Source organism: Eublepharis macularius, chromosome 2 (genome assembly GCF_028583425.1).
Source record: "Eublepharis macularius isolate TG4126 chromosome 2, MPM_Emac_v1.0, whole genome shotgun sequence".
Lineage (NCBI taxonomy): Eukaryota > Metazoa > Chordata > Lepidosauria > Squamata > Eublepharidae > Eublepharis > Eublepharis macularius.
Window position 1 is genome coordinate 142,517,286 of NC_072791.1, and position 20,728 is coordinate 142,538,013.

Here is a 20,728-nt window from a genome sequence, read left to right on the forward strand (position 1 = left end):
TAATACCAGTATAAGGGTGCACGCAGGCACTTCCTCACAAGTAATAAAAAAAAAATACAATGACAAAGGGGTAATATCAGTATAAGGGTGCACACAGGCACTTCCTCACAAGTAATCCAAAAAAATACAATGACAGAAACAGTATCAAGGTGCACACAGGCACTCACATAAATAAGAGACAGAAAGGGTGGTTGGAAGGAAACCACCCAAAAACAGACGCGGCTATAACGTCCAAAAGTAAGTGCAGTATAAAGAATGCAGAGGATGATGGAAATCAGATGTCCAACATGCAGTCAGACTTCATATGCCACGCCTACGGGATTTGCCAACATATAAAATCTCACCCTGTTTCGTGATTACTTCACTTCTTCAACAGGCACATATTTATTGTATACAATGTTGCTGTCAGGGCCTGTCGCTGCCCCTGCTGGGCGGGGCACCGGCTGGGCTGGCCCTGATGTCAGAGGGGCACCAGGGATGCTGCAGGACCCTGCTCTGTGGAAGGAGGGGTGGTATACATCACCCTGACTCCCTCTCAGTCCACTCGCTGGCCTGCTCAACCTGGCCTGCTTACCCCCTGCATCCTCCATCATCTCCTTCTCCCAGAACTCTCCCCCAAGCCTCCACTCTCACACTGCTCTGCTCTCACTCCACACCATCACTCCTTACTCACACCCACCACCTCAGAGCTCTTCCCAGTCAGCTTTTATAGGGCCATCTCTCACTACCCCGCCCTCCTTGCAGGTCCTGCCTGCCAGGCCACGCCCCTCTCTGGCCTCCCAGCATTGGCCTGGGCTGTCTCAAGCTGTTGCAGCAGGGGTAGCTGTCTGGGCTGTCTGGATCAGTAACAGCTGCATCACGTTGGCTGGCTGCTGGGCCTCTCTGGCTGAGCTGATTACTGAAGGTAGGCCCAGCTGTGGCCCCTTGGCTGGCTGCCCAGCTCTTCCCACAGAATGCCTTCAGCAGCTCCACCTGAAGGGGCTGGTTTCCAAGCATCTCCTGACCAAGGTTGCTGTCTTCAAACTGAGGTGGAGGCTGGGGCATGGCTCTGAGTTGCTGTGGCTGCTTCTCCTCCTTGGCAGGTAAGGGCTCTGTTTGGGCTGCTGCTGGGTCCCTATTCTTCCTGCCTCTGCCCTCTCCCTCTGTCCTGCTCAGCCCTCTATCCTCTCCCTGGAGGGTGGGACTAGCTTGCCTCTCCCTACCTCCTCTAGCTCTCTGGGGCCTTGGCCTTTTGCCCTCCTCCTCTGGTGTAGGCAGGTTCTGGCCCTGGCTGCTGGCTGAGCCGGCAGGACTGCTGTCTTCTGGCTGCCTCCCCCTGCTTCCTCCTGTCGAGGCCGGGGGCTGTGCCTCAGGCCCTGGACAGTTGCAACCAAACCAATCTCAAAAGTCTGCCTCAATGAAAACGCTCATAATGGTTTTAATGCATTAAAACCATTATGAGCGTTCTCATTGAGGCAGACTTGTGAGATTGGTTTGGTTGCAACATTGTATATAAGAAATATGTGCCTGTTGAAGAAGCGAAGTAATCACAAAACGGGGTGAGATCTTATATGCTGGCAAATCCTGTAGGCTGCACGTCGGACATCTGATTTCCATCATCCTCTGCATTCTTCATACTGCACTTACTTTTGGATGTTATAGCCGCTTCTGTTTTTGGGTGGTTTCCTTCCAACCACCCTTTCTGTCTCTTATTTATGTGAGTGCCTGTGTGCACCCTGATACTGTTTCTGTCATTGTATTTTTTTTGGATTACTTGTGAGGAAGTGCCTGCGTGCACCCTTATATTGGTATTACCCCTTTTGGTGCCTGTGTGCACCTTGGTGTTCAGTGGACTTGCATTTATTGGCATGGTTGTAGTTTAGGTATATACAATTTGACGTTTAATTAGTATACACCAATTGTGATATTTATTATATTCACACTTTTGATATATTTCTGTTTCTGTGGCTTCATTGTGTGCTCATTGTATGCTTTTCATTTTGAGGCTTCGGTTTTTTTCCTTCCGCTTGCGTTTGCACCGGGGCTGCCCCTCCTTTGTTTCCGCTATTGGTACCCCCAGCTGCCTTCTCTTCTTTCCAGAATCTTCACACAGATTACACAGGTTGGATCTGGGATCCTCATCCATGTTTGGAGGTAACACAATCATCTTCTCAGTTCCTGTGTTTGCAGTGTGTTATCAGGGCTTCAATGTTCTCCTCAGCACCATTTCCTACCCTGAAAAAATCCCAGGAGGGTGCTTTTATGGGAAACACACATGTTCCCTGGGATATATATAGGTTTGCTGAACAGGCCCATTAGCATCCCTAGGATTGTTTCAGCCTAGAAAAATGGTGCTGGGGAGGGGTAAGGGTGATGCTTCTTCTTTGTGTGCATGGTCCTATTCGTAATTGGGTACTGTACACACAGGAATTGAGAACCCACAACTCATATATGATTGTGTTATGTCTGACACTGGGTGGGGACCAAGGCCCAACCTGTGTACTCCGTAATGAGAGATCTAAAAGAGACAGCCCTACATTCAACTTCTAGTTTGTAGTTGTGGCCAGAACATGGGTTGTGCTCTGAAAGCTGCATGAAGAACCCTCCTTCCCCCAAGGAATTTTTTGTGGAGCCGGTGACTGGTAGCCAGACCCATGTGCTGCTGTATGAGCTGTGTGGTGAAGTTAGCATGTTGGAGCATGCTTTATTTCTCTTTCTCCTTCCATTTGAGAGAGAGAGAGAGAAAAACTGCATAGTCTTCCACATCTGTCTCTCTAAACAGTATCCAAAGGACATCTTCTTTTCATCCTTCCAGGAAGAGGAGAACTCCTAAGAGGGGAGAAGCCAGCATGAATTTTCTCAAATATAAGTTCTCTTTGTCTCTCATTTAACTTTAGAGAGCCTAAGGAGAATATGAACCTGGGGACAATTTTTACTTTTCACAGGCAGTGAGGCAAGTGTTTAGTTGCATATCAAAAATGGCTCCTTTGACAGTTGGCATGTATGATGGTGGTAATTTGAGACCAGCACCCTATTGTATCTGTGGTTACTTTGAAATAAAATACAATCTGGAAATATGTTGTGTGGGGATCAGGCAAATATGAGCTTTGAAAAGGGTCTCGTGAGCCTTTAAAAACACACCATCTCTCTGCTGTAGAAAAGAGCACCTATAAGACTAACAAAATTTGTAGTAGGGTATGAGCTTTCGTGAGTCACAGCTCCTTTCTTCAGATACCTGGCTACCCATCTCGATCCATCTCTCTGCTGTTTCTGAAAAAGCACTTCATTTCTGGAATGTGACTCCAAAGCCAGCATGAACTTAAAGATATAGTTGAGTTCACAGTTGCTTGGGACTGAACATTTTCAATTACAGAAAGCTGAGTTTTTCTTTTAATTAATTAATATTTGGAATGTGGAGGGAGGCAGCAGGAGAAAGACAGAGAGAAAGTTAAATGAAAATCTGGCTTTGCTGTAGTTGAAAATGAGGGACACGTAGTTAATGGCAGGTGGCATTTCCTCTAAGATTTAAGCAGAATAGGTTGATGTAATCATCACAATTTAAACCAGTGGCTTCTATAATAATTTAAGACACGTAACAGTCTAGATTTAAATCACTGCTGTTAATCAGTGTTGTTGGCACTTCAGTTACTTTCCAAAGCAAGCTGTATTCTTTGTTAATAGTTTTTTTAAAAAAAGCTTGAACAGTGATTACATTAAAACTTGGTATATTTTAGATCTGTATATATGAGTGTGAGTATATAAACATTTTTGATGATGTATATAGACATACACGCACCCTGGGATCTGGGAATCTCAGGTTCACATCCCAGATCTGCCATGGAAGCTCACTGTATGACCTTGGGCTGATCATACTGTCAGCCTAACCTACCTCACAGGGTTGTTGTGAGGATAAAATGAGGGGGGAGGAGAAGGAGGTATGCTGCTTTGGGTCCCAATTGGGGAGAAATGGTGTGGGTATAAATAAATAAACCTAGATAACCCAGGATCAGAGCTGGACCCAAGTGTTCCAAATCATTGCTTCTTGTTGTCTTGAATTGCTTGTCTTTTAAAGATCAGTGGTGGAGTTTCCTGTTTCCATCTTTGGCTTTTGTTTTGGTTTGACAGAAAATTTGCTGAAAGTCTCTCCCATCTTAGATTTATCTGTATTCTTGGTCATCTAGGAATTGTTGTACGTCTACTCTAGCACTGGAGAATACCCAGTCCACTATTATGTATTGCCTGTGGTAGTGTCAGCTTTGGACTATAGTAACAAAGACTTATCTGGATTTCCTGTTAGTGTTCTGGGATCCAGACAGGGACTCATGTGGTGTGAAAAGAAAATGAGATAACCCAGGAATTTTTAGTGAAGCTTCATGTTGAGATACATGCTGGTTTTACATGGCTCCAGAAGCCAATTTCTAATGCTTGTGATAACTGTGCTTGTCTCATTCCTTACAGCAAATCAAATGTTGGGAAAAATTACGAGTGTATAGCAGACCTGAACACTAATGTGTTTTTCTCCAGAGAGGTAGAATCCCAACATACAGATATAATTTAATGTGTCTTTAATTTCACTTGAGTAGCATCAACTTGTATCTGTCAACTATTCACTATCTTTTGTCTGGCTTTTGAAAAAGCCCATCTATAAGGTTACCTTTAATATTCTAGAATATTGAGGTAAATCAAAGACAAAGATAGGGATGCCAAAGTGCTCTTAAATTAAAGCAACGTTGCTTAAGTCCCATGTCATGCCTAGCTCTCTCTAATTTGCATCAGTGAATTGATTGTTCAACCAAATGCCTCACCTGCATCACTACTACTACTACTAGTGATAGAGATAGTAATAGTAACAACGCCAACAACAACATTCAATTTCTATCCCGCCCTTCAGGACAATGCCACACTCAGAGCGGTTTACAAAGTGTGTTGTCATTATCCTCATGACAATCACCCTGTGAGGTGGGTGGGGCTGAGAGAGCTGTGACTGATCCAAGGTCGTTCATCTGGCTTCATGTCTCTCCGCCGTGACTTGCCAGCCACAGTTGATTCAGTGAATGAGCTGGAGACCCCCTTGGCTGTCTTCAGGGCCAATATTTGATCATTTCAGCCCACTCTCTGGGGAGGAAATTGACAGGACCCTGCAATCAGTTAGGCCCACCACATGTCCCTTGGACCCATGCCCATCGTGGCTGGTAAAGGCCAGTGCTGAGGGGCTGTGGTCCTCGTTGGAGGCCATTGTTAACCTATCCTTAGGCTCCGGGGGTTTTCCTGGGCCATTAAAGGAAGCTGTGGTGAGGCCTTTTTTAAAGAAACCATCGCTGGACCCCACTGACCTGGTCAATTACCACTCGGTTTTGAACCTCCCGTTTCTGGGAAAGGTGATTGCGCAGGCGGTGGTGGAACAGCTGCAGGGCTTTCTGAAGAATGTCTCAGCCCTAGACCCCTTCCAGTCCGGGTTCCGTCTGGGACATGGGACAGAGACATTGCTGGTCGTGCTCACAAACGATATTCATAGACATCTGGATCGAGACGGCTTGGCGCTGCTGATATTATTGGATCTGTCGGCAGCGTTTGATACAGTTGATTACGATCTTCTGACTCACTGCCTCGCCGATGTGGGGATACGAGGGACTGCTTTACAGTGGCTTGTCTCTTTTCTCCATGGTTGGGGACAGAGGGTGACGTTTGGGGAGAAATTGTCATCCCGCCACTCTTTGGTGTGCGGGGTCCCGCAGGGAGCAATACTCTCCCCTTTATTGTTTAACATCTATATGCGCCCCCTTGCCCAGTTTGTGCGAAGTTTCGGACTTGGGTGTCATCAATATGCAGATGACACCCAGTTGTATCTGATGATGGACGGCCGGCCCGGCTCAGCCCCAAATGTCCTGGAACAGGCTTTTGCAGCTGTGACTGGTTGGTTGAAGCAGAGTCGGCTGAAACTGAACCCGACGAAGACTGAGGTCCTGTACTTGAGCCACGGGGGATTAGTTTCGGGACTCGGGCTCCCGGCCCTCGATGGGGCACCATTAGTGCCAGTTCCAAGAGCTAAGAGCCTGGGGGTGATCTTGGATGCCTCCCTGAAAATGGAGGCACAGGTCACAGCGGTTGTCAGGTCCTCTTTTTTCCATCTGAGGCAGACCAGGCAAATTGTCCCTTACCTGTCAACACGTGACTTAACTACAGTGATCCAAGCAACGGTCATCTCTAGGCTAGATTACTGTAACTCACTCTACACGGGGCTGCCTTTCAGCCTGACTCGGAGATTACAGCTGGTACAAAATGCAGCGGATCGTGTTATTACGAGAGTGCCAAATAAGGTGCATATAACACCATTCTTACGCGAGCTGCAGTGGAGTACCGGATCAGATTCAAGGTTCTGGTATTGACCTATAAGGCCCTGTGCAGACTGGGGCCAGTGTATCTACGGGACCGTCTCTCCCCATATATTCCCCAGAGGACACTCCGATCAGGGGACAAACAGCTGTTGGTGGCCCCTGGCCCCAAGGAGGCCCGCCTAGCCTCAGCTAGAGCCAGGGCCTTTTCGGTCCTGGCTCCCACCTGGTAGAATGCTCTGTCTGCTGAAATCAGGACCTGGCAGGACTTACTATCTTTTCACCGGGCCTGCAAGACAGAGTTGTTCTGCCAGGCATATGGCTGAGGCTGGGCCTCCGCCGGCCTGGAAAAAAGGGGTGTATAAAACCCTCCCTGTGAAGGCTGTCCACCATCTTGTTTTAAATGTGTTGTTTTTAATTAATATGAATTTTTATTGTATTTTTAATATGTTGGTATCTGCCCTGAGCCCGCTTGCGGGGTGGGCAGTATACAAATTTGAAATAAATAAATAAATAATAAATAAAATAACCAAACTGCTCTTAACCACTACACCAAACTGACTCTCTAGAACCAACTCAATTATGAAGTGTGTCCTTATGTCAATTTTTGCATCACTGTGAGGCAGCACATTCTCTTTTAAGGACATATTAAAAGTACAGTTTCATATGTTTTTAATTTATTTTTTTATTTATGTCATTTATAGTCCGCCTTTCTCATTGAGACTCAAGGCAGATTACACAGTGTGAGATTAGTACAGTCAATTTCAGGGACATTTCAATAAACAATGCCGTAAGGTAAATAAACACAGTTTTACAAAGACATAGCATTGGTAAGAATCCAATACAGAGTTGAAGAAATGCTGAAACAGAACATAAGCAATTCTAGGGCTGACATTAGAACTCGAGCCAAGATGAGAAGGAAACGGAAATATTTTAGGACTCGGTGCCCTTCCAACCAGTGTCCCATACTGAGAAATGCTGGGTGTGGAGTTAGGAAATTTAGTGCCCCTTCGACACTGATGTTGTGCAATACCAGGTCCATAAATAATAAAACTAGAACGCTGCTTGATTATTTTGTAGCGAATGATATGGACCAGGTGTGTGTGACCGAGACCTGGGTAAGGGAGGGAGAAACAGTTGCCTTGAAAGAACTGATCCCCCCGGGTTTTCGGTCCTACATGAGTCCCGAATGGGTGGCCGGGGGGAGGGATGGCAATCCTTGTCCAAGAGTCTTTCTCCTTCAGACCGCTCCCTGCCCCAGAGATCTCCAGTATTGATCATGTGGGCCTAGTGTGGGGTGCCGAGGAGAGTTTGGCTATCTGTGTGGTGTACCGACCACCTAGCGCACAAGCAGATACCCTGTCGCGCCTGTTGGAGGTGGTAGTGGGGTGGGCCTTGGAGTATCCGAGACTGATAGTGCTGGGAGACTTCAAAGTCCACTCCGATGCTGCTGCCTCTACTCGGGCTGCAGACCTGGTTTCCTCCATGGCAAGTCCACCTCTCCAAAGCCATCGATAAAATCGCCCCTCGTCGCCCTCTTCACCCCTGCACCAGATTGGCTCCCTGGTATACAGAGGAGCTATGATGGATGAAGTGGGAGCTGAGATGGCTTGAGTGAGGGTGGCGACGATCTCGTGACGAAGAAGCAAGATCATCTTATAGGACGTTTATGAAAGCCTATGAGATAGCGGTGAAGGCTGCAAAGAAAGATGTCTACGCAGCTTCCATTGCATCAGCTAGTTCACGCCCAGCAAAATGGTTTAATGTGGTTTGGTCACTGGGCTCCCTATCGGGAAGACCATCAAATTTTGAATTCAGATATTAGTTGTGAGGCTTTTGGGAGCTTTTTTGCTGATAAAGTTTTGTCTCTCCACCGTGACTTGCTGGCCACAATTGACACAGTATGTGAATTAGAGGCCGCTTGGCTGTCTACTGGGATGATATTAGATCATTTCAACCCACTCTCCAGGGATGAGATTGAAAGGACCCTGCAAGCAGTGAGATCTACCACGTGCTCCTTGGACCTGTGCCTATCATGGCTGGTGAAGGCCAGCGTAGATGGGCTATGGACTGCCCTGGAGGCCATTCTCAACATGTCCTTGAGCTCCCTCAGGCATTTTCCGGAAGCCTTGAAGGAAGCCATGGTTAGGCTTCTCTTGAAGAAGCCATCTTTAGACCCCACTGACCCGGTCAGTTACCGCCCAGTTTCAAATCTCCTGTTTCTGGGTAAGGTGATTGAATGGGCAGTGATGAAGCAGCTACAGGGTTTCCTGAATGATTCCTCATCCCTAGATCCCTTCCAGTCCAGCTTCTGCCCGGGACAGAGAGTGGAAACCTTGCCGGTCGCCCTCACAGATGATCTCCGCAGGCAGCTGGATCGTGGTGGATTGGTGCTGCTGATACTATTGGATTTGTCAGCAGCATTCAATATGGTCAATTATGATCTATTGACTCACCGCTTCGCCAATGTGGGGATACGAGGGACTGCCCTACAGTGGCTTGTCTCTTTTCTCCACAGTCGGGGAGAAATTGTCATCCTGCCACCCGTTGGTGTGCAGTGTCCCTCAGGGGGCAATACTCTCCCCATTACTGTTTAATGTTTATATGTGCCCCCTTACCCAGCTGGTGTGGAGTTTCGGACTTGGATGTCATCAATATGCTGATGACACCCAGCTATATCTGATGATGGACGGCCAGCCAGACTCTGCCCCAGATGTCTTGAAGCATGCCTTCAAAGCTGTGACTGGGTGGTTGAAGCAGAGTCGGTTGAAATTAAATCCCACAAAGACGGAGGTCCTGCATGTGGGTCGGGAGGCCATGGGCATGGGAATCCGGCTCCCCGCTCTTGATGGAGTGCTACTTGCACCGGTTTCAAGAGTTAGGAGCCTGGGGGTGATCCTGGATGCCTCCCTGACTATGGAGGCACAGGTCGCAGCGGTTGCCCGGTCTTCATTTTTCTATCTAAGACAGGCTTGGCAGCTTGTCCCCTACCTATCGACCCATGACTTAACTGAAGTGATCCAAGCAACGGTTACCTCTAGACTAGACTACTGCAACTCGCTCTATGCAGGGCTTCCCCTGCTACAGCTGATCCAAAATGCAGCTGCGTGAGTAATTGCAAGGGTCCCAGTTAGGGAACATATAACACCTATACTACGCCAGCTGCACTGGTTACCAGTTGAGTACCGGGTCCAGTTCAAGGTTTTGGTGTTGACTTATAAAGCCCTATGCTGCCTGGGCCCAGCATATCTGCAGGACCGCCTCTCCCCATATGTATCCCAGAGGATGCTTCGTTCAACAAATAAACAACAATTGGTGGTCCCTGGCCCAAGGAAGGCCCACCTGGCCTTGACCAGAGCCAGGGCCTTTTCGGTCCTGGCACTGACCTGGTGGAACTCTGTCTGAGGAAACCAGGGCCCGGCAGGATTTGTTATCTTTCTGCCGGGCCTGTAAGACAGAGATGTTCCACCAGGCATATGGTGGAGGCTAGGTTGGGCCCCCACTGGCCACACTAAAGATCTGTCCACCACCCTACATATGAGCCTACATATGAGTCAGGGCTTGAAAACCAGTATTTTATCATCGCCATCTGAAGAGAAACTGTATTGTATTTATTGCATAAAGCTGTTTTAATGTTATTTGTATAATGTTTTCTGTTTTTAATTCTTATTTATGTAAATTGAAATGTTGTACTCCGCCCTGAGCCCACCTTGTGGGGATGGGGGACTAAAAATCTAATCTAATAATGATCTAATTAAAAGAAGCACAAGTAGCTCATAGGAGCACGTATTTAAGTACGTAAGGCAACATAGTGGTGAAGTCTATGGTCTTTAACTCATTAGCGAAGCATCTGAGAGCCCCTCTCTATAATACAAAAGCTTTTTTGAATAATTCAGTTTTGTATCGTTTGCAAAAAACTAGGAGAGTGAGGGCTCTCCTGACTTCCTCAAGCAGGCCTTTTCACAGGGTAGGGACCACCACAGAGAGAGCCTGTGTACAGGCTGCTGTTGATTTCACCCATGTGCAGGGTGGCACCTGTAGGAGACCCTGTTTAGGTGAGTGAAGCTGCCATGGAGGAACATAGGGAGGGAGGCAGTCCAGTAGGTATTCCGGGCCAATGCTGTGAAGAGCTTTGTATGTGATAACCAATACCTTGAATTGGACACAGTAGCTTATAGGTAGCCAATGGAGTGACTGCAGAATGGGGGTGATGTTTGTGCTCCTGCTTACTCCTGATAGCAGTCACGCTGCAGTGTTTTGCATCAATTGTAGTCTCCTAGTTAATTTGGATGGGAGACCTATGTATAGTGCATTACAATAGTCAAGTCTTGATGTTACCATAGCATGGATCCAGGTGGCCAGGTCGGCCATGTTCTTTGTTTAACAATCTTGAGGTAAAATGGAAATACAAAATGTAGTCAGTGCACATACCTTTAAAATGCAGGTAGGTTTCTAGTAGGATTCATGCTGTGTCATTCCAAGCTGTGAAGCTGGAGTTAAAGCTATTGAAATTTCAAGATTTTCTTTATTTAAGTTACTTATAGTTTGCCTTTCTCGCTGAGATTCAAAGTGGATTACATAGTGTCAGTCAATATGATCTATGGCTGGTGCATTCAAAAACCATGCAATAGGGTATTGGATAGCAGAAAATTTGAAAACAAGTAGAAATCTGATACAGAGCTAAAACAATGCTGAAACAAAGCATAAGCAATTTATCATATTAAAAGATGCAAAAATTACCAAGTAGGATTATACTTATAGCAACATATAGTATACAGTCCCTAGCCCTTCACCAAAGCATCTTTCTGAATCATCTTGTTAAGGGGAAATTTGGCAGTGGATCTTGTTGGGTTTAGTGGATAAGTGGGGGAAGTGCTTAGGAGTCCTGAGAGGTGCAAGCAGCTAGCTGTGCAGACCTGGATGAGTGAATTGTACAGTCTGGGGGCAGGGCTTACAGCAAAATGTATCATGCATTCCTGTGAAGTGAGATGCTTATCTGTACTACTAAAATATTTGCTATTTTGTGCTCTGCATTTTCCTCTCTGTAATGATTTATCTTCCACAGGTGACATTGTGGGACTATATGAAATGGCTGGCCAAGGAGATCAGCTGGCAACAGGAATTGTCACCCGCATGGCCCCCAAGTCAATTACAATTGCAGTTGATGAGCCTCAGAATAGCCTTGTGAGCTTGGACCAGGAGAACGCATATCGACTGCTGAGACTTTCCAATGATGTTACATATAAGAGGCTTAAAAGGTTTGTTTATTTATTTACTTCATTTAAATCCCACCTTTCTCCACCAGTGGGGACCCCAAAGAAGTTTATATCATTCTTCTTTCTTCCACTTTAGCCTCACAGCAACCCTGTGAGGCGTGTGACTGGCCCAAGATCACCCATTGAGCTTCCATAGCACAGCAGGGATTCAAACCTAGGTCTTCAAGATCCTAGTCTTCAAGATCCTAACAATATATTTCTGGTGTATTTAATGGAGAGTAAACATGCCTTTATAATAATTGTAATATCTTCTCAAGTCCTGTTGCAGGTAAGAGGGGTTTTGTCTACCATGGGCTCCCCCTTACATGGGTCCTTTACCATCACCATTCACCTTGTAACGAGTCAGTTCCCGTGTCTAAAACCAAGTTTCAACTTGCCAGGAGAAAGATGGATCTCTCTCCGGGGAAGCAGAAAGCAGTTAGTCTTTAGACCTGTCAAACAGATAAGTTCTTTGAACCAGCTGTTTATCAGTACATTTATTTATATAGGGTTCAATATTGCTTTGCAACTCCTCATCAAACACACAGACACCAATCTAGAGTTTATTTCACTTTATTGAAAATATACCCTAGTTTTTTAATGAAGCAAGCAATCAAAATATAAATGGCTATTAATATGAATCCTGTAACAACAGAACATAGAAAGGCAATAAGAAATAAGTTCACTAACATTTCTCAATAAATCCTAAGTTTAACATTGCTCAAAGTTTCTATGAAATACATAGGTAGAAATAGTTTCTCACCTAGATTCTCTCAAGAGATTTCTTCCATCAGTACCCTGCTTATTCTTTCTGTGTTTGCAATGATATACCTAATCATATGCAAATATTTAGGGTCTATTCACATGATAGCACAAACAAATATTGATTGGTTTGACACTTCACTGAATATTCATAATTTCATAGTACAGCCTTCCAATTAGTTAAAAAATTATGTCATAATCTGTACTTCACAACAAAACTACAAATCTCCAACAAGTGTCAGGAAAAGTTAAGTTGGACGATCACCATTGGTTGAATCTCTGATAGAAGAACATCAATCTCGGTAGAGTCCACTATTTTAATTAATTGTCAAAGGATGAAAGCACACCTGCTGAATTACCTTATACATAGAAAAAATACACTGAAAGTTCATGTAAAGTTTAAAAGTTCATCTAGAGTATAGAAGCTAGGCCTAGTATTGTTCAGTATTGATTATTGGCATATGATTTTAATCTATATTGGCATAACAACCTCTCACTCCTACTTCTTTCATCCCTGGAACAGCAAGGGCCTTCTAGTTTGGGAGTTCAACTAGGTAGGGTCCGGAGTACCCCTCCTTCTTCCCTTTACCCTTCCAACAGCACCCCCCTACTGATGAGGGTGTTTCCAGGGTCCTGGTTGACCTTGAGGCATAAGGACCCAGACAACATGAAGCAAACTGCTTTATTAAACAGAGGCAATCACCAAATAGATAGGGAAAGAAACACTTGTGAGCACTAGTTAAATGGGATACGTTTACAACAAGTGGGGTAAGATTAGTACATAAAGGAGCTGGCAAGTAAACAGTAAAGTGGCTTCTAAAGTGGCTACACAACTGGTCCCTGCTGTACCTGGCTCTTCCTGAGTCCAATCCACCCTCCTTGGGTGAGGGATCCTCTCCTGCTGGTAGCTGCTTCTCTGCTACTCAGCTCTTGGGAAAATAACACCTTCTGGCCTTACATTATTTCTCTCATGGGCCAGCTTCCTTGGTGACATTTGGCCTTCCTTTTCCCTCCAATTTCAGCCGGCTCTATACCAGGCTTGGAGGGCATCTGGGAAATGTAGTCCCAGAGGGGAAATCGCAGCAAGGGCCCAGGCCTTCAAGTGAGAGAGCCTATAGGCCACTCGAATGTTCAGCCTTGGGCCTAGAGAGGGAAGGCCATGTATGAGTTATATAGCACAAGGACCTAGATTCATGACAGTCTTTTCAAAGTTGTAATAACTAATGAAGAGGAATACTCAGTTCCTTCTCCTTTATCTCTTCCACCCCAGTGCAGGACCACAAGCAGCGCAGAAATGGCCCAGATGCTATATCAGTTGTTGGAATAATTTGATCTCTATATTTGTAGTACAGTGCTTTCTTAGCTCAAAACAGATAATGCTGTAAGATGCCATTCCAGATCTGGACTCCATATCACAGCCACACTGGGAGGGGTGATGAGGGTTAATCCTTTCACCCCTGTAAATTTTTGCAAATCAAAATCAAGGATCTTGCACCATTATAGTCCTTTTTTAAAAAAAGGATGGTCTTAACATGGATACTCATCTGTTTTCCTATGAAGGACTAATAACCATGCTGGGAGCATGGTTTTGATTTGTGAAATCATGCAGGAATGGAAGAGTTAAATGTTCTCTCACCCTTGCAGCCCTCATCTGTTTCAGGTCTATGCATAACTTGTAATTTGACATTAACAATGCAATCCTAAGCAGAGTTACTCCAGTCTAAGCCCATTCAATTCAGTGGTCTTAGACTGGAGTAACTCTGCTTAAGATTGCACTGTAAAAGACTAACAGAGATCTATAACCTTTGCTATATCTAATTTGACCCTTTCTCAGTCTAGTGTTAAGAGGTGTGTGTAGGGGGTGTCTCTCCCCTTGTAGTCCCATAGGCTATAAAATGTGACGCAGCTCTCAGCACTGCAGACTTTTATAGCAGATGACTCACAGTAAAGAAAGTAGCTGGGCCAGATTGAATATATAGAGGCTTTTCTGGCTTTACGTGGCTTCTGTGTGGCTTCCCCATTTTCTGGTGCTGGCAACTGACAGTTGTTTTTAATAACTGAAATTGTGTTGACTACTTCAAGGGATACAGCAGTTTTATCATATAAAGCTTGCTATAAAGTTCTTGTACTGTGGCAGCTGTACATGATGATAACCTCTACCATTTTCACTTTTAAGATCAGATGACCTCCAGGTAGACAGAGCTGCACTTTGAGTTTTTTATTTGAAGAAAGGCAGCTTAAAAATGCCATGAATAAATAGCGTTAAAATGACCATGCATATCTATTGAGTACTTTTTCCTATGGCTGGAAACTGTGGTTAGAACGTGTGTATTTGTATAAAGAGCTCTGAGCTTGAAACAAGAAATAAAATATTATTTGGTGAGAGGGTGGAGTGGAACCTAATGTAACCCCACAGTTTCTAATGCTGCTGAACTCTCGTAATGTCTCTGTAGCTGTTCGTCTTTAAATGGCACTACATGAATTTTCAGTAATGAGGTGGGATGGTACTACTGCTTGATTTTTTATGTCTTTAAAGGAACTGTCTTTAAGAGCTCCTTCTTTGTGTTCTTTTTGGCAGGGCATTAAACACACTTAGTCAGTATCGTTCTGGCCCAGCATCTGGTCTTATTGATGTCCTGTTTGGTTCTTCTGAACCTAGTGACAACAATGATACAAGTAAGTGTCTTTTCTTTTTGAATGTGGATAAACTGTGGAACCCCTGGCAACTGAAGCAGTCACAGCAGAACATGTTTTCCCATCCAGGATATTGTACTCGTATAGTGTGGTCCTAAGCACAGTCACATCTTAAGTCCATTGAAGCTAGTGGGTCTAGAAGGGTGTAACTGTGCTCAGGATTGCACTGATAGTCTCTCATGAGTCCTGCTTCCCTGACACTTTGAAGAAAAAAAGCAAACTGAGGATCTAAATTCAGTGTTTACTCCTCCTCTGCCTCTTATCTGCTGCCTCTTGCAGTGGTACTTTCCCTCAGTCACTCTTGCAAACACCATTCCAGTGTAAATTACACAGAAGGGATGGGATTTTGCATCTATAGAAAGTTTTTTGAGGAATATCCATGTATCTGGAATCCTGACATCTGTCTCAGTGTATTCTTTAAACCAGAGGTTGGCAATGAGACTGCTCCACCCTATCTGTACCAGTCCTGCCATGTACATGATGCTCCCTGTTAGTCATCAAGCAGTAGAGGGATACTTGTATGCTTGTTAGCAATCACATATATGAGCTGAGCTGTAAAGTTAGCATAGCTGACTGAGAATAGTGCTAGGAGCACTCCCAGCTAGCTTCATTGGGCTAGTTGGTGACTTTCTTCTACCCACCAGTTGCTGGGCATTCACTGGTTAATGTGGTATTCCTCAGAGGAACAAGGATCATAGAAATGTTCTCTGAAGTTGTTGCAATCAGAAATTCATGGAGAACAGGTAGTCAGTGACAGTTAGCTAGGATGATTGCAAGATCCAAAGCTGAGGTGCAATCCACCAACTACTCATACTATGTTGGCTCCACTTATTTTAATGGGATCTGTACAGATATCCATGCTAGTGCCCCACACCCACAGTGTCATCCTTTGCAGAGTTACTCCAGTTTAAGCGCTTCGATTTCAAGGGGAAAATACTGGAGTTGATGGTGCATTGGGTAGTGCTACCAGTCTTAAGCCTTCCAGTTTGTTAGTTAATTCTGTCTTCAGAAGTTACCAGTGTTAGCTCATTCATGTTCTACTTTCAAAGTTCACCATAATTTATACAAAATAATAGGTCTTAAGTTACTAATGATGTGTTATAAGTGCTTTTCTTACTGTGTGAACAAAATAATCCAGTTGTTACTAAGAAAAAGGAAGAAAAAGGTCACAATCACTTAAATCTCCCGTCACACAAACAAGTCTTGAAAAATCTAATAAACAATGCAGTGCATATCTTGTCCAATGCAGCCACTGGGGAAAGCTGGCACAACCTTTCTTATGTAAGGATTTTATAGAAGATTTAGTAACAGTTTGACTATGAGCAACCTACATGTTCAGAAAAAAGCACATAGTAGAGCTCTCTTGAGACAACTTCAGTAAAAATGCAGGTGGGGGATCATATTTTAATATTTCCGCACATTAAAAAAAACTCCACCCTAACAACACAGAAAAACAAACACATCAAGGAGAAAGATAGGTTAGAACATGTAAAACTTGTACAATGACAGCTGATAGTCACCAGAGGTCAGTATTCTCCCATGAGCGGTACACATACAGCCATGCTGTTAACACTCATATTTTTATCATCATCTTTTCTTGAAATGGAATAATCATTTTGTGAAGAGTTCTTTATGATGGAACTATTTGTATAATTCTCATGATGATAGAAAAGTTGTGGTGTTATCAAGGAAGATCTGCAGTGTTTCCACATAGACGGGCTTATGTGGTTTCCTCATTGCTGGAGCAGCTACAGATAAAGTGCAGCGGTATATGGACTTCCACATGGTTAGTTTCCCTCCAGCTTCCCTGCCCCAGTCCCCCAGCAATGCCCTCTGGCCACTGGGACTTTTTTTAAAAAAAATCAGTATTGGAATATTGTTACATCAATATGTTCTTGTAACAACAGAGGAACACATTCTGTCAATTCCCAGCTTTCATTTTTTTTTTTAAAAAAGTAAGTCTCTAGCCCAGGGTGCCCAACCTTTTGGAGCCTGTGGACACCTTTGGAATTCTGACACGGCAGCTACTGCAGGAGGCAGAGGAAGCCACAAAATGTCAGGGAGTGAAGTCGTGCATAACTTTAGTAGTAACTCTTCAACATTTCAGGGAGAAGTTTTTTTTAACAAGTTACCATTAAAAATGTACATAGTGTTTTAAAATGTTTTTCCGCATACACACAGCTTTGCTTCAGTCACACAGTGAAGGTTCTTGTGCTATGGTGACAGATGCTGCCAAAGCACCTTTTAAAAAATCTGCATAGCCAGTCAGATATGCAGAGCCAGTTCGGTGTAGTGGTTAAAAAAGCCAATTTGGTATAGTGGTTAAGAGTGGTAGGACTCTAATATGGAGAACCAGGTGCACAAAAGAAACAACACTAGCTCTCTAGATACAAATATATAACATATAAGTGACAGCGTTTCTTTGGCAGTTTAAAACATGGTATAAAGGCTTTATCACTTTTACAAAATACTACCTTTTGTGATGCCATATGTTAAGACTAATCTGAGAGATCTGCTCCCCTGCCCCCAATCTGGGAGCTCCGAGCAAGTTTCTTTGTTATTGAAGAAGCTTAAAGTATCTTGGGTTTGGATCAGCAAGCTCACAGAGACTATCATAAAGCAAAGAGAAATAGCTGCTGTGTTTTTGTGCTTAATTTTCTCTTGTCAAACATGGTGAATCAAGAGCTCTGTCAGCAAAGCCTAATTCCATTTATCCCCACGATAGTGGGTCAAAGGAGTGACCAGATAAACTCTGTAGAACTGAGAGTTAGCTCTTGAGTCAAGAGTGGAAGTGGGCCCAGTCTCCAAAAGCCCAACTGGTTGGGTCAAAAAGAAAATAATTGATTCATGTGCCTCATAGGCTTCCATATTCCAACCACTACTAATCACCTAGTGAGGTCTGCTGGTATTGCCAGCTCAGCAGTATCACTCCAGGCCCAGTGGAAGAGGGCACCCTGTACTGCATCCTGAGCCACCAGTGAAGTTGCCAGTTCATACTGAGGTGACCACAGCAGGAATTGGTTAGAGTCCACTAGCAGCAGCTGGGCCTGGGAGGTGCTGTGCCTCTGAGAGCGAGTTGTGGGCCAAGCAGTGAGGAATGGCCTTCCCTTGCATGTCATGCTTGGGATTTTTCTAGGCGCACTTTTCTGTTCAGTGTTGGAATCAGAATGCAGTTTTAGATGGCCTTTGGTCTGATCCACAAGGCAATTCTTGTGTGAGTAAAAATTAGACCAGTGCTTAAAAGGGAGTTTCAATACTGTTGGTGCAATTGGGGTATATTGCTGACATTTAATAATCCAAAGGGCCAGGAAATTCAATCCAAAATCCTGTTTTCAGTAGATTAGGTGTCACTGTCCTTTTAAGGATCAGCCTAGTTAGAGAACCCACAGAGGGCATTAGTTTAGCTCTCCAAACATTACTCTGAGGGAAGGTACTGTTCCTTGGGTCAGTTTTATATGAAGTAGTGCCCTTTAGAGGGGAACTGCTCAGAAGCTTTCTGTTGTTAAAAAAACTTATTTATTAAATAAATTTGTCTGTTTCAGGCATGCTCTGCTTTTGCTCTGCCTTTCAAAGTACCTATGGATTCTGCTTAGAGGCAGGAAAGGAAACTGGAATTTAGTCTGCTGGACTAACCAACCTTTACGCAACAAGCTGCCAGTCTAAACAAACCATGGTTTATTATGACAAAAGCACTTGTGCTTTCAGACAGTACATATGAACACATGGAACTGTCTTATATGGAGTCAGACCATTGGTCTATCGAGGTCAGTATTGTCTACTGTGGCAGTCATCAGCTTTCCAGTGTCTTAGACTGAGGTCTTTCATCTCATCGAGCTTGTTACTCAGATAGGAGGGCTGTACTGTAAGGAGGTGATCTCAAAGAGATGCATAAGTAAAGGGATGGGGACTAAAGACTTTAATACCATATACTGTCTGTTGCTGTAAATATGAGCCTATGGGATAGTTCCTGTATTGTTTAATATGTCAGTCTTAGAATTGCTTATGCTGTTTTACCATTCCCTCCACTCTGTATTGGACTCTTTGCAAATTTGCTTATATACACTATTACATTGTTTGTTGAAATGTCTTTGAAATTGACTGTACTGACTCACACTGTGTAATCTGCCTTGAGTCTCAATGAAAAAGGTGAACTATAAGTAATATAAATAAATAAATATTGTTTACTACTTGATCTTATGTCAGGGCTTGAGCCTGTGACCTTCTACATGCAAAACAAATGCTCTACCACTGAGCCACAACCTTTCCCTCCACTGAGCCCTACAATATTGTGTTGAACTGACTTTACTACTTTAATAACATGTATTATGTATGCAATTGTAATACGAAAATATGAAAATGAAGTGATTAATATATTTCAGGCCCACCCATGTTCTTTTTTCCTGGAAAAAAGGGGGCTGTTTTCCGCCATATCTTCAAAGATTCCATGTGCAAAAATTATGTAAGGAAAAAACGTGTCTCAAAAATGAACACTTAATGGACATTGGTTAACTTACAGTGAAATCCTAAACAGAGTTGCTCCAGTCTAAGACCATTGAAATCAGTGTGCTTAGACTAGAGTAATTCTGTTTAGGATTTCACTGTAAATATACATATTTCAAAAGGAACAAAAATTTCAGGGCATAAGCTGAGCCCTGCATTAAATTACTGTAGAAAAGTACTTCCCGTGATTTGCATTTACATTATTTATAGTCGGTCCTTCTCACTAAGACTCAAGGTGGATTACACAGTGTAAGTCAACATGATCAACCACTGGGATATTCAGTAAGCAATACAATGGAGTACATTGCAGAAATTTTAAGACAAGCAAAAATCTAATACAGAGCTGAAACAAAACATAAGTAATTGAACATGACATATTAAATGATGCAGAAACTACCCAGTAGGAGCATACTTAACAGCAACAAACTACACAGTAGTATAACTTACAGTCCCTTTACCAAAGTATCTCTCTGAACCATTTCCTTACAGCATAACCTTATTACCTGGGTGTAAAAGCCCTCCTGAATAATTCAGTTTTGCATAGTTTGCAGAAAGCCAGGAGAGTGGGAGCTTTCCTGACCTCTTCAGGCAGGCCATGCCCTAAGTGGGGGCCACTACAGAGAAGGTACATGTACAAGCAGCTTTTGATTTTGCCCATTTGCAAGATGACATCTGCAGAAGGCCCTGTTCAGATGAACGAAGCTGCTGTGGTGGAGCATAGGAAGAGAGGTGGTAGATATGGGACCAAGGCCATGAAGGGCTTTGTATGTGATAGCCAATACCTTGAATTGAACCTGGTAACTGATGGGTAACCAATGGAGCGACTGCCGAATGGGAGTAATGTGTATACTTTATCTAACTCCTGATAATAATCAAGCTGTAGTCTTCTGCACCAAGTGAAGTATCCAAGTTGTCTTTGAGGCAGACCTATGTAGAGTGCATTATAGTAGTCTAGTCTTGATGTTACCATGACATGGATCCCGGCGGGCAGATCGGCTGTGTCAAGGTAGGAGGCCATCTTCCAGGCTAGCAAGAGTTTGTAGAAGGCATTTTTGCAGCTACATTAACTTTTAAGTCATTCTATATTAAAACTTTCCCTCACCAATCATCCTTCATTAATTCCATGCTACTCTTGAATCTGCTTTGCCAGCCAGTCCTAATTATGTCATAATTCTGTCAATTGGTAGCATATTGACAAACACAAGT

General features: G+C 43.9%; 1 protein-coding gene across 1 annotated transcript in view; it reads left to right on the forward strand.

Annotated features, from left to right (window-relative positions):
• Window positions 1–20,728, forward strand: part of IGHMBP2 (immunoglobulin mu DNA binding protein 2) — a 140,100-nt gene that overhangs the window by 8,673 nt on the left and 110,699 nt on the right. The window contains exons 3-4 of the mRNA XM_054970107.1: window positions 11,377–11,569; window positions 14,907–15,004. Coding sequence (XP_054826082.1) covers window positions 11,377–11,569; window positions 14,907–15,004 — 291 coding nt within the window. The remainder of the gene's footprint in view (window positions 1–11,376; window positions 11,570–14,906; window positions 15,005–20,728) is intronic.